The 18,322-nt window shown below is 50.7% G+C and overlaps 1 protein-coding gene across 2 annotated transcripts in view; it reads right to left on the minus strand.

Annotated features, from left to right (window-relative positions):
- The window catches only part of Paxip1 (PAX interacting protein 1), a 47,281-nt gene that overhangs the window by 10,414 nt on the left and 18,545 nt on the right, over positions 1-18,322 (minus strand). The window contains exons 6-14 of one of the 2 annotated variants that reach the window (XM_078040902.1): positions 14,443-15,081; positions 10,484-11,174; positions 9,730-9,824; positions 6,473-6,568; positions 5,416-5,553; positions 4,136-4,257; positions 3,538-3,722; positions 2,685-2,728; positions 738-808 (exon numbers count right to left, since the gene is read on the minus strand). In XM_078040902.1, coding sequence (XP_077897028.1) covers positions 738-808; positions 2,685-2,728; positions 3,538-3,722; positions 4,136-4,257; positions 5,416-5,553; positions 6,473-6,568; positions 9,730-9,824; positions 10,484-11,174; positions 14,443-15,081 — 2,081 coding nt within the window. The remainder of the gene's footprint in view (positions 1-737; positions 809-2,684; positions 2,729-3,537; positions 3,723-4,135; positions 4,258-5,415; positions 5,554-6,472; positions 6,569-9,729; positions 9,825-10,483; positions 11,175-14,442; positions 15,082-18,322) is intronic. The other variant, XM_078040903.1, reaches the window with a different exon arrangement.

The raw sequence follows: 18,322 nt of genomic DNA on the forward strand, positions 1-18,322 counted from the left end.
GTAGTTAGGATCTCATTCAGCTTGTGAGCTGGACCTGGGAGGGCAGGAGAGGACAATGGGGACAACTCGGCTGCTTTTCATCCACAGGCTCGGAACCAAGGTTGCTCTAGAACTGAGGAAGAGGTGGCTTGGCACCTGCCGTGCTCTGCTCCCTGACCAGACTGGCCAGCGTGTCTGCACCAGATGAGTCTAAGGTCTGCACATGAATCTGCCACACAGGCCACCCCACCCACCACAGCCAGCCGCCTGAGGCACGCCTTCGCCCCAGCTACCGCGGGTCCTCTTGCCCGCCCCGGCCTGCACTGCCCGCCCTGCCCTGCCCCGGCCTGCACTGCCCCGGCCTCCCTCCACTCTGGCCTGCTGCGGGTCACACACCTCCACCTAGGAACCGCAGCTCCGGGAGGCCAAGAGGCCCAGCGCGTGCCCTGGGGCAGTGCACCCACAGCACCCTGGCCTGGGCTGGCCCAGGGCTCCAGCTGTTGCCCCCACAGCAGCTTCTGTTTTAATGCTGGGGCTGTGGTAAGCTTTTACTTAAATAGAAACTTTTTTTGTTGCTTTTTTAGTAAAAAAGCAAAAATTTGTCTTTATTCACTATCTGCAGCAATAAAATGAGGCGCGCTGCGACACATCATGAAGGAGAGAACTGGACTTTCAGGTCCAGCTCGTGGGAAATACCCCGACGCCCGCGCCAACCCCCGACTCTGCGAAGGGACCTGTGAAGGACAGCCAGATCATACCTGGCCCTTTTGGAAGAAGGCTGGACACTGGCGACTTCGTTCTGCTTCAGTTTGGGAGGTAACCTTCCACCCTGTAATGCAAACACCGTCCATTAGCTCAGTCTCCACGCGACACAGAAGCCTCAGGGCGCTTCGAGGGACCCAGTCACCAAGGGCAACCAGAACCCGCTCGCCACCTTCAGGACAGAGCTCACCTGGGGAACTGGCACGGGCAGGCTGGGGGGGAGGCCAGGCTCCAGAGACCCCCACGTCACTTTGGCTTTCTCCCACGACCCAGCCTCTGCCCGCTTCTGTCCTCACCTCGTGTCATATATCTAGTCCTCAACCCAAACTCCTCAGAACTGTTTTTATTTCAAGTATTTTATCCTGTGTCCCAACTTGGCATGTGAGAACTATAATCCCTGCAGTCCCATCTCCCTAAAGAGACTACTAAAACAGGAACATCATCCATAGTGTCACGAAAGACACATGACCATCAGATTAGCAGTGCTACCTAAGGCAAGACAAGGTACTGAACTTCCTGACTTCATCTCAGGAAGGAGCTGAGATCCTCTAGAACCAGCTCAAGCATCTGGACTGGGACAGAAGAGAGCCAGGCAAGAAGGAAGAGGAACACGCAGCTCCCTGTGGGGTCTTGACAAAGCCAGCCCTCAATCCTGCTCTATCCTTGTCCACTCCTCCTCCACATTTTTTTTCGGGGGGTACTGGGGATTGAACTCAGGGACACTCGACCACTGAGCCACATCCCCAACCCCATTTTGTATTTCGTTTACAGACAGAGTCTCACTGAGCTGCTTAGCACCTCGTTCTTGCTGAAGCTGGCTTTGAACTCACCATCCTCCTGCCTCAGCCTCCTGAGCTGCTGGGATGACAGGCATTACATGCACCACCACACCTGGCCCTCCTCCACATTTTGAACTCAGAGGTTCTCTCTGTGTCCCACCACGTGAACCGCACTGCTTTCACAGCCACCTCCAGACCACGTCAGTCGCCACAACTCCCAGTCCCCGACCACCACTGCTGCCGTGTCCAGATGTGCAGATCTGCACGGCACCTGAGACCCACCCCACCTCTCGGACCCGTAGGACCAGCTCCTCCTAAGCCGCAGAGGGGCTTCCTCGCCATGCTGCCCAGGCTGCCTGGAGCTGCTGGGCTCAAGCCATCCTGCCTCGGCCTCCCAAGCAGCCAGGACCACAGGTGTGCACCCAGGGGGCTCTGGGACTCTGCATTTTAAAGATACAGGTTGCCATATGTGACCAGGTGTACGTGGTCCTAGGTCTTAGGCCACAAAGCACTGACTAACGGGGAGGACACTGCTGTCCTCACAGTGCCGACATACCCCAGGCAACTGCGGCAACAGAGGTTCCAAGTGAAATGACCGAAATGGCCCCGTCTGTAACTGGACAGACACTCAACGTGGAGAATCAGCCAGTCAGAAAGCAAGGTTCCACTTGTCCACCTTGCGGGGTGAACGGGACCCTCCACATCCACAGCCACGTGCCTGGAGCGAGCCACACCCACACTCCAGCTTCCCAATGGAGCCAGCCTGGCCTCCCAGGAGCCTCCCCGGCACAGCAGCCTTTGGCCTCCTGCACCCTTGCCTGCGGTGGGCCCCACACCTACTCTACTAGCGGCCTCCACCTCGGGCCTCTCCCCATGGAAAGCAGGACTGGCCTCCTACTTTATTCTGTTCTCCAGGTCCAGACACAGTCCTCGGCTCCTCAAGGCAACAATGCTCCCCGCCACACACGAGGACGGACAGGAGTCACCAGCCATCAGAGACACAGGCCCGGGGCACGGGACCTCCCATGACAAGGAGGACACAGCCTTCACCTGTGATCACACTGGCAGATGATGGGGACGTTTTCACTCCCAAACACGACCTTGAAACACACCCCACCGCACTGCAAGGCACAGCAGTACCAGGGGACGTTTCGTCTGACGTACCATCAACAGCTCTGCCGACACCTTCAGGGGGACTCGCCAAGCGTCTGGAGAGAGAGAGAGAGAGAAGGTACGTCCCACCATGACCCTCTGCTGTGCAGACCTCTCCTGGGCTGCTCATGCTGAACCAGGGAGACAGGAAGAACTGCACCACACGTAGGAGACAGGTGAGGGCCAGCTGTGAGCACCGAGGCTCCCAGTCCTGCGTGGCACCTCTGTGAAGTGGCGCACACACAACTGGCAGCAAACACGGAGACCAACTGAAGGCACTTGCCACCTCTCTCCTGCCGTGTGGCTAGACACTTGTAAAAGAGGGAGTCCAGGTCTGGGTGTCACAGTCTGGCCACTAACACATGAGTGGCGATGAGATGTGACAGGAAGGACACACCCGAGAGGGAGAGGCTCACCAATGGGACCAGCACGCTCACACTGTGGGCAAGAGTCCCTGCAGAGTGGCTTCCGAGTTGAGGTCAAGCCAGCAGGTGCGTTACAGGGACACAGAACAGGGCACAGGGACAAGAAGAGCTCTCCCATGATCAAAGCCACCCTGGTAACATCGGGATGGGCTTCCTTAAGAGAAGGTCAAAGCACCCCTTGAATGACCTTTGTGAACCCTGTTCGACTCTGCAGGGCAGAGGAAGAGCTCAGGGTCACCCTGTCTGCAGGGGGGTGGGGGGGGAGCCTCCCGGGTCTTGTCTCTCAGACCAACAAAAGCCTGGGCAGCAGGCAGAGGAGTGTGGAAAGGGAACGGGAAGAACAAGACCTGGCGGAGGCCCCCGCCGCCCAGCCCAGCGTGTGAGCCCAGGTGGCAGGCGGCTCCCAGCACTCCGAGAAGCCAGCCGGGGGCTCCACTCACCCAGCAGATTCAGAACCAAGTGCTGAGTGGGCGCGAAGGGGTCCTGCAGGTTGAAGGCTGTGTAGCGGCTGTACTGGATCTGCCGCAGGGCCTCGAAGTTCCCCAGCAGGATGTCCCCCAGCCACTGGGCGTTCACGCACGGGATCCTCCACTCTTTGGCTTTTTCATACTTTAAACCAGTTGGTCTTTTTTGTTTTTGAGGAGAAAGCACATTTATTAAATGTTAGCACTATCTACTGTAAATTGGTATTTATTTTCACAAAAAACAGAAACATGACTCCAAGCAGCAGTGGCGGGCACACTCTGGGTCCCTGGTGCAGGTACAGGCACGCGGGGCCTGACTGGGCCACAGCCGCCTACGAGTGCCATCTGCACACCTCATTCCTTTACCGAAACCCGCCAGTCCCCCTTCCACTAATCCCTTCCAAGTCACAGCTCAAGTGACTCGCAGGTGATCCTGCCATGCTCCCATGAACATCACTGCCGGGCTTTTCACAGACCTCAGTCTACCCAAGCACAGCACGTTAGAAACAGCGGTCCCAACAGCCGCTCTGCGGGGTGTGACCTCCGACTAAACGCGGTTTCCAACTTGGCTTACTCTTTACAGATGAGCACTGTGTTGCTCCGGCACAGGTACCCTGTGTATTTGGCACCTGCCAAATACGCCATTAGCTTCAGGTCGTCCCTGTCACTGTCAACAAATCCAGTCACGGAGATAATCTACAGAAGAAAGAACAAGTAAGGTTAGACCCAAAACACAAGGACGACTTCTTCAACTTCTTGGTTGCTCTCCTTCTTTTGCATTATGGGGCACACAAGGTAATGCCAGTCTTAAGCAGTAACGGGCAGACCTTCATCACCAGTGACCTTGCTGCAGCGAGACCTCCTGGAGTGGAGCACTGTGGCCCACCGTGACTGTGCACATGCGCCCAAACTAAGGAGGCGGGCACACTCCAAGCATGCACACTCTGCCATAATGCTGTTGTGCACAACCGGGACACTGTTGCAACTGTCACAATTACTTAGCAAATGACTACCTAGCAAAGGATAACCAATTAAAATATGCCTCACATAATCCTAGCACCTCCGGAGGTTGAGGCTGGAGGATGGCAAGTTCAAAGCCAGCCTCAGCAACAGCGAGGTGCTAAGCAACTCAGTGAGACTCTGTCTCTAAATAAAATACAAAATAGGGCTGGGGATGAGGCTCAGTGGTTGAGTGCCCTTGGGTACAATCCTCAGTACTAAAAAAGAAAAACAATGTACTTCACCATAGAAAGGAAGACAGAGGGGACAATGTGTGACAGGGCTGACCGGGGCTGAGCTGGGACAGGTCTCTGCCAGGCCAGGCTGCACTAACATGCAGCCCTGTCTCTGCCTCTTTGTGCCAGGGCCACAAGAGCGCTGCACACGACCCCTTATGGAGGGAAGGCACACGAGATACCAAGTCCAGGAAGAAGTCGGTACGAAGACGAAGGGACAGGGCTGAATGCAGAGTGGTAAGACTGCGGGAGCCACGACCAACAGGGTTCCGTCAGGGATGTGAAGGAGTCAGTCCTCCACTTCCCTCGACAACCCCAGTGCCAAGAGCTTTAGACGGGCAAACCCACAACTGATAGTGTTCTCCAGCAGTGGCTGCTGCTAGGGCCAAATGCCTAATGTGTGTTAGGATTTCACACCGCGCGAGAGACTGGAGAATCCGTTAAATATCTACTACGTGCAGGAAATGACTGAAATGGGAAAGAGAGGAAACAAATAATCCCCACACCAGGCACTTCTCAGCAGGGCCAGAGAACACTGGAGAAGGAACGGACCTTCCACACTGGACAGGCGCCCATTTCCCCGAGAAGAGTGGCCAGAAACCACACAGAGGCCCCTTACATGCTGGGAGCAGGGCTTTCCCCCGGGGGGGAAGGCCACTGGGAAGTGAAGGGCCCGATGAGGCGGCACCATCTTCCTCCTCTTCAGCACCGTGTTCAGCCAGTGCGCAGTGACACACCGCTTTCTCTCTCTGATCGCCTATGGAACACAAGACCACAGGTGGCTGTTTGGGAATTTTTTCTACAATGGGACTGAACTCAGAATGGTAAGACTGGATGAGTACAATGTCCCATTAGCAGATTTCATGACATTCAGCACACAGTCTGCTAAACCAGCAAACTACAACAGTGTGGCTGATTACTCCTAATGAAGCAACCTGAAGATGTCTCCAGGGACAAGAGCCTGCAACGAGTGCTAAGAGCAGCAAACTTCGGGACAACCTTTAGGAGTAACTTGAATCACGAACGACATTGAGGATGGTCAAATTAGAACGCCTCCATAAGAACAAAAAGAGTCCCAGGTAAATCAAGGTATAAAAATGTAACCGTCCATCTAGAATTAACCTCAGGAAAAAAGCTCACCAGTGTTTGTACATTTTTAACAGCAGAGCAGATCCAGGAAGAGCTACCGCTAGGGAGCTTGTTCCTTCCTCTGTGGTGCTGGTGGGAACCCAGGCCCTGCATGTGCCGGCAGTGCTTTCGCTAAGACCACCCTTGGCCCAGGAGGGCTTTCTAAAGGCTCTCTGTCATGTTGACCTCTACAAATAAGAACTGTTATGAAGAGACAAAGACGGAATTTCAGGACGAGAGAAGGAAGCTGCTGCCCAGTGGTCTGGAGGTGCCTGCCTCCGGGACCCCTGCCTGCAAAGCGCTCATGGTTCCAAATCCTTTCCGCAGGTGGCTTGATAGTGCTACCTGCAATTTCCTTTCTTCACTGCTCAAAGAGTGTCCACAAAAGCATCTAGGCCACCAAAAACTCTGTGAACACTAATAAGAAGCAACTTTTCTACTTCTAGAGGTAGGAAAAAAGTTCTTCCCCAAAAGTACCCAGCACTAGAAGCTGAGAGCTGCACACAGGAAGGGCAGCTGGCACCGGGCACGGGTGAGGGCTTCCTTACCTGCGCATACATGCTGCTGACCTGGCTCTCACAGAGGAGGTGTGTGCAGCGGCTGGTGAACGTGGGGTCCACAGTGCCACCGTGTGCTTGGATTATCTGCACCAAAGAGCCAAAGTTGTCATCAACTATCAGGAGAACTCTAAGTCCCAACAGGAAGGCTATTAAGAGGACCACCACACACCCACATGGCACAGAGAGAGGTGACATTTATCACTCCCCCACATGGCACAGAAGGAGAGGTGACATCTGTGCCTGCTGCACCCAGCACTAGAAAGCGAAGTGAGCCCCAGCGCTCATTCCATCCCGATTTCCAGGGAGGACACTGACATTATCATTGAGCCACGGAGCTCAACTTGCCCCAGCTCCATCCCCAGCACCCCCCATCCCACCCCCTCCACCTGTTTCTCTTGAATCCATTTACAGTTTATTATTTTTTAATGCTTTCCTCTTATAGCACGGTTTTCCATCTTGGCACTACTGACATTTTGCAATCTGGACCAGAGCTGGGGCCACCCTGAGCAGCACAGGGTGTGCAGCAGCCTCCCTGATCTCAACCCCTACCCTCCAGCAGTGGCCCCTGGCCGAGAGCCAAGCCTGCCTGTGAACACTGCCACCTGTCCCCGAGGGCAGATGTGCCCCTCAAGAACCACTCCTCTAAAAGGAAAGGAAAAGACAGGAAATCAGAATGACATCAGTAAATACCAAACACTGATTTTTAGACTCAGGTTTAGGGGTGAAGGGACCATTCTGCTCCTTGACAGCAAAGATACATGGCACCAGGCATGTGTCAAAGCTCCAAACGCTGCCCAGAAGGAGCGTCTGCACATTAGTTGAAACACTAAAAAAGGCCCACAAGAAAGGCTGTCTCCCTCCCTCGTCTCTGTGGTGAGCAGGCACTTGTTTCCTCTGTGACACTCCCAACGGCCTCAGGAGGAACGAGGCCCTGCCTCTGTACAAGCTCCTGCCTCTGCCAGCAGCTGCCACCTACTCGTCCTCTGCCGTCCAAGCCCAGCTCAGGCTTGGTGCAGCTTCTTAGCACCTGGGTGCCATCTGTGGGCCTGCTGCTCCTCTGAAGGCCGCCCCTCCCACGGACAGGACCCTGCTGGCCTCGATTCTGTCCTACTGTCACTTAGCTCAGCCATGTGGTTCAATGCTGGCTGCACCTTTGCTTCCTCGAGCCAGCAATTACCCTGATCTCCTGCTCTCTTCCCTTTTCTTTGCAACTCGCACCCTTTCACGATTTTATTCCTGACATTCCAGAAATCTGTGTGCAGGGGTTTAAATGTGGCCACAAAGGATCTGATGCTCTGAGAATCGGAGTTCCACTCCTGCAGCCTGGAGCTCGGGCTAGACTTAAGACACCAGCTGGCTCCCTCCTTCCGTCTCAGCCACACTCTTGGGAAGGAAGTCAGGCCATTCTGCAGCCATCCAAGTAGCCAGGAGAGCCTATGTGGTGAGGAAGTGGGCCGCACAAGACAGCCTGAGTCACAGCTGCCCTAGCCCTTTAGGATTCCTGACCCAAGATGCAACGGAGATCATGAAAGCGTCTTGTTTGAAGTGTCTAAGCTCTGGAGCAATTTGTTATACAGCAAACAAATGCCAAAAGCACATCCTGCTCCATCTATCAGCCACAGTCCGACTCGCTCCAGCTCCTACTCCCTCATCTTCCCTCTCACCCTAGGCCTCCCTTCCCCATTCAGGAGCAGTGGCTCCCTGAGAAAGGGTGAGTGCTCTGACTGCAGGAGCCTCCACACACCTCACCACGCCTGGCTGACTGGTGCTGCACCGTACTCCAGACTGGAAATCACTGTCACTTAGGGTTTTAAAGATGCTCACGGAAACGGCTCCATGTGCCACAAATCAGGTGCAACACCCTATGCAGACCCTCAGCTTTTAACATTCTCCCTCCACTGAGCTTTGAAGTCCTTCCTCCAGTGTTCGGAACATTCAGAGTTGCCCAGACACTGTTCTCTCGTTCCTTTCAGCTGGAGACACGTGTCATTACATGGTAAGCTGTTTTCTGAATGCTTTTCCCCCTTCATTTTCTCTATTCCCAAACTCCTACTACTGATGGAGGATTTCTTATATAACCCTTTAACATAAAACAAAATGAAATAAAACAACAAGAAAAAACCACTACCTTTCATACTTTCTATTTTAGGAAGGTTTCTGAATGTTACTTTCTTAACTTCTGGCACTTTTCTAACTGCTCTAACTCTCAGCAATGCCTCCTGTTCCTCTCACCCTGTCATCACCCCTCAGCTGGCCAGCAGTCACCCTCCTGGCTGGTTTCAATGTTTACCACGTAACATGGACTTCTGACAACTTCACTCACCCTTTTCTATTAAGGTTCCAAGAAGGAGAAGTCAAATTCACTGTGACACAGCAAGTAAGTAGGGTCTTAGAAGACAGGCAGCCTTTGCCTGCCCTGTCCTGGCTCCAGGGCCCCGGGCTGCAGCCTGGACCTTCCATCCACTTCTGCCTATGGCTTCTGCAGACTCTTGCCTTGGCTAAAGCTGCTCCAGCTGGACAGTCCTCCTGCTAACCCTGTAAGACTGAGCCCCCAAATCACCTCTTCCAGAGCTCTTAACACCCAGCACCCTGAGAAGTCAATGTTCTCTCTTAGGCTCCCAGAACACCCTGTGCCATCCCTGTCTGCCAGACCCCGGACTACCTGCTGTTTACCTGTGTCCCTGTCAGCCTGCCCAGGTCCTGAAGCAAGGCCTGGCCATGTCAAGGGTCTAAATACAGAGAATGTCAGAGAGAAGCAGAGTCAAGGTGTGCTTGAAACTCACTCACACTCACTTTTGAAGGCACTGTGCAAAATAACAACAGACTGCCCTTCCACAATTTCACGAGAAGCTTGAGTCCCTCTAGCCTGAAGAGGCTGGGATTCTCTAGTACGTGTCTTTGGAGAAACATGTTGAAGACATACACTTTGGGGTCCTCATCTTAGGTCACCAAACACCTGATCTTATCCCACATCCTGATTACAGACAAATAACTAGTTCCCCTTAAAATTTCAGAGCCTAAATATTGTAAGAATGATCAAATACAACATCCTCACCCAACCGCTGGAAATCTACAGCCTAGGAAAGAGATATGCTCAAGGTCACAGAGAATGCTAACAATAAAACACCAGAACTTTCTCAAACACACACAATTGCATCTCAGAGAAAGCACTGAATGAACAGGAAGTCTACATTCAGAAGGATCAGCGTGGAATTCAGAGTCGCCTTCCTCCAAATGCAGCTCACCCTTTTCCAGGTAGCCAACAGCTGCTTATCAGACATCTGCTCTGGATAATCCGCGATTGCAAACACACATCCTAGTAAGAAGCCTTCTTCTGGAACTAGAACAGAATTATATAAGAAAAAGAAAGGACTTCATGAATATGTATGTTGCTAAGTTCATGTGAACGTATTACACTAACAAGGCTTAAATATGAGATAAATACACAGCAATCTGGACACATTTGGAACATTGCCACAAATATTCTAATTTAATAACCCATATAAAATGATCATTAAAACTAAAATTAATGAGGCATGATGGCACATGTCTGTAATCCAAGCAACTTAGGAAGCTGAGGCAGGAGTACCCAAGTTGCAGGCCAACCTCAGCAACTTAGTGATACCCTGTCTCAAAATAAAGAACAAAAGGGCTGGGGATGTAGCTCAGTGGTAGAGCACCCCTTCGTTCAATCCCTAGAACCAAAAATAATAAAAACTAACATATTTTATGTGTGACCACTAAATATTCTTGAGTTAGTCCTTGTGGCAGTCTGGCTGCTCTACAGGACCCCAACATCTCTTCGGTATGTGATGGCTGACCCAAAGAACAGAAGACAGCCTAATGATCCCATGATGACTCTCTGTCAGGCATGAGATCTGCATTCTCCACCTTGGGGACTACCAGAGGTGAATCTTCACCCACACCCTCAAACACTCGAGAAGCATCTATGCAAGTATGAGGCCTGCAGTACAAAGAAAGCAAAACCCCATTACTAACTCTCCACTGCTGGGTCGTGTCCAAAAAGCTGCTGCTGCTGATGCTGGGGTGGGGGTGGCGGGGGCTGCGGAGGCTGCTGGGGTGGAACCTGGTGCTGGAGCGCCTGGGAGGCCTGGCTCAAGTGTTGTGCTGTTTGATTCTGCATCTGCTGCTGCTGCTGTTGCTGCTGCTGCTGCTGCAGGCGCTGTAGCTGCTGCTGCTGTAGCAGGTTGTGCTGCTGCTGCTGCAGCTGTGCTAACTGCTGCTGTTGCAGTTGGTGCTGCTGCAGCTGGTGTAACTGTTGCTGCAGGGCATGCTGTTGCTGAAACGGCTGCAGCTGCTGCTGAGGGCGATGTAGCTGCTGCTGAGGATGCAACTGTTGCTGTGGAAACGGTAGTTGTTGCTGAGGAAACTGGTGCTGATGCACTTGCTGCTGCTGCTGCTGCTGTGAGAAGGGATGTGGCGGCTGCTGGGGGTAAGGCTGCTGGGAGATCTGCTGCTGCTGCTGCAGCTGCATGATCTGCTGGGGCTGGAGGTGCAGAACTGGGTGCTGCTGCTGCTGTGGCTGGGGCGGCTGCAGCATGTGTGTCTCTGGAGCGCCCTTCACCTGGCTAAACAGCACAGCACTGGCGTTGGCGTTGGCATGTCCTGGCTGGCTGTGATTCACCTGCTGCTCTAGATTTTTTGTGGGTGCTGAAAGGGACTGTAATATCTAGAAGACAAAAGTGGGTTCAAGTCATTATACAGAGTTCCTGAAAGGTACTATGGTCTCTCCATCAAAGAAAACAGGACAGTCTATGTGGTTAACATTCAATAAAACAGGAACATCGAATCACTGCAAACTTCAAAAACAATATCTCATTTTTCTTATGTATTGATTTTTGTATCACCAACTTCAATAAAGTGAATAAATTCCTATTTTTGAGAAAACCATTCTCAAAAATATTTTGAAAACATCAAAATTTTAAACTACACAATGGAATAAGCTGATGAATTAAAGCTGACAATAAAGACTCACGTGGCTGCTGTGTTTCAGAGAACAGTGACAGGGCAGTGAGACAGACAAACTGGCAATGCTGTCCTGTCCTCGTGGATCCTTGGCAACTGAGCCCAGGGGTCCTTGCGTAACCGGCAGCACCTCTGCATTGCCCATCTCCCTCCCACAGGACTGTGGCCTTCAGGGACCAGGATGCACTGGGGAATGACAGGTGCTGAAGGGATCTAGTAGCCAGACGCAGCCTCACCCAAACCTTCCACAGCTGCCATGTTCCGTTTCCCCTGCCTTGTGGTCCAGAGTCCAGTGAAGACCCACGAAGCCACCTTCCAGATGACAGCAGGTGTTCAGATGGCAGCAGCGGGGCTCAAGCTTAACACCAGGAATGGTTCAGGCAGCAGTGAGGCTCAGCATGGCCTCTCCACCTTCCCCACTGCATACGGCTGTGCAGTGCGTGTGAGAAAAAGAGGAGCAGACAAGGTCCCAGCAGCAGGTCTGTTGCAGTGGTACATGTCCCTCGACTAAGACATCACATCACAGCTGGCCGACAACCCTTCCTCAAAGAAGACTCTGAGCTTCTTAGATGGACAAAAATTTCAAGCTAGAGAAAACCATTTGCTCCAGACCATTTCCCTTCTAGGTTATCCTACTTCAAAAGAAGCAAGCTGAGAGCTGGATCTATGCTGAGGGCGTGGAGGGGAAAGAAGAGGGATCCAGAGATGTCCACCAAGCAGAGAATCACACTTATATCCTGCTCAGCACAGAATAAAACAAAACCAAAGCAACGTGTCATGGCATAAGCTGTGTTCAACATGCTCAAATGACAAGTCTGACCACTTCTTATGGCCCTGAAACCAGCACAAGAACTGTTTCTTCTCTCTAGTTAAAAGACTTCAAAAATACCCAGTCAAGGAAAGTGGGAAATGAGCCCCATCTCTGGCCACCCCAAGGGCTGAGCAGCCTGGGATGTGCACAGGTCCTCAGAAGGTGGCTGGAGACACTGGCCTGCACACATGTGCAGTCTGAGTGTGCAGCCGGCCAGGAGGCCACCTCCCAGGGAAACATAGCGGGGCTGGGAGGGAGTGTGCATGCTTGCTACCATGTGGTACCCTTGGGGGGCTTTATATTGCACATATATTATTTTCATCTTCCACAGAAAACACACATGGGAACTTCATGGATCATAGGAAATAAATGCTGCGGCCACAATGAACAGAGATGACCTAGCTGTCTGCCACCTGCTGCCCCGAGAAGGAAGACCCCACACAAATGTGGCAGCACATCCCGGGACCAGGGCACAGGGGAGCATCTGGAGGCTGCGCTGCCCTCCTAGCACTCCTACTTCCCTCAGAGTGGCACAAAACTCAGCTGGCTTGGGTGACTGCATGGGGAGACATGGTGAGAGGTCGGAGGAGGCCAGAGTGTGACAGCAGGCAGCTGGAGCAGAATCTGTGCTGGGCTGGGGAAGCCAAGGTCACAAAGGCCATCTGACCCGGAGCCAGAATCCACTGCCCTTCACAGGGTCCCACCACTCTTCTCATTTCTAAGGTCAAAACCTGAAGAACTCTTCTGGCCTCTGGCCTGTTTTTCATCATGCCCACTTACGCGTGCTGCAGAGTCAAGACAGGCTGCACCCAGGACCGCTTGCTCGTCCCCGTGTCTATGCTCGGACCACACCTACATGCCTTTCTGCTGCCAGGGAGACCCTGCACCAGCCCCAGCCCCAGCCCCAGGGGACCTTTAGCCCATGACTTGTGGTCTCATTCTTATCCTCTCAGGATGCCCTCGCCCATCCTTCCTCCCGTCCCTCCCATGCACGTACTTAACATCGGGAGCTGCGGCTGCAAACTCCACGGGCCCTGACCACGTTCAGCAATGCTGCCCTCCCACCCTCTAGAGCCCTCCTGCACTCCGCGCCTGACAGCTATCCTCTCTCCCCGGGACCAGGCCTTCCAATCCCCTCTAGCTCCCACCTCACTAAGCTCGCCACCTTATCGTCTTGCAGCCAACCAATTCTTGCCTACCCTCAGGTCTTGGAAGTTCTTCTCCTCTCACCTGGCACTCTGCCCCCAGTCCTCTCAGGACTGCCCTGTCACTCAACCCTGAATTATGCCACTTCAGCCACAAGGCCCTCCCAGACCACCTGATCCAAAGCAGCCTTCCTTCTCCCAGTCGCTGTGCTGTGACACTACTTTCTTCACAACATCTAAGCCACCAAAACCTTGCTCCCACATGCTGGCCTGCTGTTTTCTCCACCTAAGTGGACTCATCCTCACTGGCCATTTTATCTCCAGTGCCGTTCAAACACTACCTTACACCTACTTAGAACTTTAAGAACCACTCTGTACCAACAAGCTCCAGCTGCAAACTAAACTGAAATCAAGGCTTCTGCAGTGAATGAGTTTGACTTATACTATTCACTTGCCATGGAGTTCTTGATGGTCGTCAGGGACGACCAGTAAACAGCACTCCAGCCTTTGCCGTCACTGCTCATTTTAACAGGGGGAGAGCGCTCCACCACTGCGTCCTGATTCTGCTCATCCATGCCGGCTCTACACCTAATACACACCGTTCCCCTCTTGCAATAGCGTTTAGGACCCTAAAATATGCAGCACATGCTTGAATATGAGTCAGACCCGTAAAACCTACTGCCAATCTTAGAGGACATCCTGAGAAATGCATCCTGGGGCGACTTCACTGCTGTGGGAACATGACAGAGTGCATTTACACAAATCAAGACCACTAGACACCACCAGGTGACATGACCACATGGGACCACCACACTGGTCAACTGTCAGCCCAAATGGTGTTACTGGGCACATGACTGTATCTGTGCATACGTGACTGTAAAAGTTGTTCTCACACAAACAAACACAGCTTGTGAGTTACCTGGTCTGAATCAGCAGAAACAATACACTATACTGAGAGAAACATGAAATCCAGTTCTTATATCCAATATTTAAATTTCTTTTAAAGAGAGACTTACATGTGCTACATTTGATGGTCGGTTAACCTGCTGAATGTCAGCATTATTAGTAATATTTCTCAATGTCCGCACAGCTGGACTCCAAGTAGCGATCATTTCTGATCTTTCAGAACTCTGGAGATTCTGTCCAGAAGCCATTAAGTTACCCCGGACATCAGGAGGCAGAATGTTACCTGGGACGGGCGGGACATTGGCACACAAGTTAATGAGCCCAGGTTCCTTTCCCTGAGGCAGCCTGCGCTTCGCAGCAGCCAGCGGAGGGACCTCCGCCGGGGTCCAGTTTAAGTTCCGCTCTTGCTTTTCAGGTGACGAATCTGAAGAGTCATCAAACATCAGTTCCCCTTTGGACGCCTCGGTGCTGGGTTTGGGTGAAAACTGCTGGTCCCCGGAAGGAGAGCCTTCCTGGGAGCTGGCCGGGCTGGACTTCTCCGTGCTGCCCTCATTCTGTGAGTCCTGCTCCTCGTTCTCCACCTCCTCCTCCTCCTCCTCTTCCTCCTCCTCCTCCTCCTCCTCATAGATGATCAGGCGAGGGTGGTAGAAGGCCTCATCCTTCCGGGTCTTTCCAGATACGCAGTCCAGGACCCAGTCGGGAGTCACGACCTTGATGCCGGCTCGCTTCACAGCACACTCGTACTTCTCCTGTGAGCAAAGCACAAACACACCGCACAGCCATGAGTGCCGCCAGGCCGGGCACCCTTCCAGAGACACTCCACCCGCAGCACCTCTCCTGTTGGGCAAAGGGCGGGAGCCGGGTCAGGAGGTGCCACGCGTCCGTGCCACAGGAAGTTCTCCTGCCCACACAGCAGTCTTAGATTTTGTTTAACTTACTGTTTCTCTAGGCAGAATGCTGAAGGTGCCAACTGGTTTTTTTCTTTTATTTTTAAATGGGTGCATCATAATTATACACAAAAGTGGGATTCATCATGTTGTATTCATATGTATACATAACACAATTTGTTCAATCTCCTTCCTTATTATTAACTTCACTTTTAAAGTGATACTTTAAATACACAAGTAGCGCTAGGAATGGACTTCTTCATCAGATGGAAGAAATTTCTAGGCAGCATAGGATTCAAGCATTTGCTTGCCTATTACTGGCAGCTTTTAGCCAAGTTTATTGTGATAATCGGGAACAGAAAGCAAAGCAGAAACAGTTAAAAACCTGCAGTTTGACCAGAAAACTGCAAGTAAAACTTGGCCTGAAGAAGTGTATTGTTAAAGGGATCAAAGCACTAAAGAAATGCTGATTACTTCATCCACAACTAGAGGGAGGTTGGCTTGAGGGCATCTCAGGAATTTTCAAAACCATACCCATCTCAGGCACAAGTGCAGGAAAAGTCAAAATTCCTAAAAGCAGAGACCAGCGAGGCACCCTAATTGCAGGGAGGAGAAGGGCAATGAGGAAGCTGTTTCACAGTGCTCACAGCCCAGGCACTCAGAGGCTGCCGCAGCCAGGGTCCCAGGTTTGGCTACTGCTCAAGATGGCGACAGACCTTGGCGTCAACCATGTGGTGCTAGTGTTGCAGGAATGCAGGATACTGGAGGTAGAGGTTCATGGAGGCATCCTTCCCCTGCAACCAGCAAGATCACCAGGGCAGAGTTACACCAGCCTTGGGCAAGAACCTCATGATGCATGTGGCCCAGGTGCTGGACAGGGAGCTACAGGCTTGTTTGCCTGGCTGGATTTCGGTCTCTTCTTCTGGTCCCATCCCTTCTTTCTATGCTCCCATTTCTCCCCTGTGGAATGGAAATGTTTTTCTGTGCCTTTAAGGACTGGATATATGTGACTGACTTTTGATTTGTATAGGGCTCATGATGAGAGTTTGCCTCGAGTCTCAGAGGAGACTTTGAACTTAGATTTCTGGATAACCCTGGAACTGTTGAAACCATGGGTACTCTTGAAAACGGACTAAATGTATTTTGTGTTGTGAGATGGGTATGAGGCTTTAGGGGCCAGGGGTAGAATACTATGGTTTAGACATGAGGTATTCCTCCAAAAGCTCATGGGTATAACAATGCAACAAAGTTTAGAGGTGAAATGATTAGTATGAGCCTAACCTAATCAGCACATTAGTCCTCTGACAGGTAACCCTCTGGGTGGTAATTGTAGAGTATGACTGCAGGAGGCGGGTCACTGGGGGCATGCCTTGGAGATTGATATTTTGTCCTGATGAGAGTTCTCTTTCTCTCTCTGCTTCTAGGTGACAATGTCCTGACCTACTTTCCTCCACCATACTCTCCTGCCATGATGTCCTGCCCCACATTCGGTCCAGAGGAGTGGAGCTGGCTGTCTATGGATTGAGACCTCCGAAACTGTGAGCACCAAATCAACTTTTTCTCCTCTAAATCTGTTCTTGTCAGGTGTTTTGGTCAGAGCAGTGAAAAAGATGACTGCCTTCTCTTAGTTTCTTTGGTGTACATGTGGGCATTATGGTTTCTTAAAACTATTTTGGTACAGAAGGACTATTTGTTACAGACAGGAATAGCAGGTGCCTGAGTCTAGTTTTTCTCATGGTGACTAATGGACATCTGCCGGGTATGCTGTGAGCACTACTGCCCATTGTTGTTATTTTTACTATTGACAAACAAAAAACCTGCTTTTAACAACCTTTGCCATTGCAGAGGAAATGCAGTAAGCACTAAAATAAAAGCTCCTTTTTCTCATATTAAATTAGTTCTTTTAAAACTGGGAAATTAAAATCGGAAAGGTAAAAATGTTTTTTCTTTCTTTTCCCATTTGTAGATAAAAATCAAGGATGAAGAGTAAATAAATTGCATGAAACAATATTATAATTCCATTACAGACTTTAATAAGATAATCCCTAAATATATGCAGAGTGCATGTGTACATATAATATCTTAGGTATTAATCAATCCTTTAAAATACAGAGTATTTGCTTTCTCTAAAAATAATTACGGCAGCACATTTGTTGTTTCATTCACAAGCACACGTTAAGTCAAATAAAAAGATATGTTTAAAGTGCCTCTTTGGTGAGATGAATAAAACCCCACACTATACACACACAAGATCTTAGATATGGCTTTCCTCCAAATAAAATTTTTTAAAAATTTCACTTTTAGTTATACTTTAAAAAATTAAAGTCAATGAGTACTTTAAAATATATATTACAACCAGGGCTGGGGTGTAGCTCAGTGGTACTGTTTGCCTAGCATGCTCTAGGCCTTGGGTTCAATCCCCAGCACTGCAAAAAATACATAAGAATTATTAATTAAAAATATACATTACATCTGGAAACTTAAGGAGTTTATAAGGATTTACAACAATACATTTTCAAAACATGTTGGAAGGAAAAACAATTAAGTGATTTAAGGCTCTGAAATTAAAAGTCAAACTATGAACATCTTTGACAAACCTACTCTTCATACATTTCCTCTTACATTATAACTGACTCCTCAGAAGTATTCTTTCAGTTACAAAAGTTATAAAGAGCTCATTTCTCCTTCAAACTATTTAAATTCAAGTGATTTTTCTGTAGCTGTACATCAATACTGATGTAAGAAGAACATCTACAATAATTACTTAAACAAAGCACATTATCAGATTATTACACAAAATGTGAATTTTGACTTAAATAATCCTTAAGAATCCCACCCCAGGTTTCAGAGAGGGTTTCTTCTTGGTTAGAGGCTTACTAATAACGCTGAGCTCCAACTAGCCTCGCCAGCTCAAGGCCACCTGCGTCAGGAAGCTGGCATGATGCACAGCACACACCTACGACTCCTGGGCTCGCTTTCAGATTCTGTGGCCGGAGTGCTTGGCAGGACACGGGCCTCACCTCAGCCCTCTGCCACACGATTCCTTTCTACACTGAGGACTCTGTGCACACAGATAAAATAATAATGACGACAGTGTCAATTC

The sequence above is a fragment of the Ictidomys tridecemlineatus genome, chromosome 2 (genome assembly GCF_052094955.1).
Source record: "Ictidomys tridecemlineatus isolate mIctTri1 chromosome 2, mIctTri1.hap1, whole genome shotgun sequence".
NCBI lineage: Eukaryota > Metazoa > Chordata > Mammalia > Rodentia > Sciuridae > Ictidomys > Ictidomys tridecemlineatus.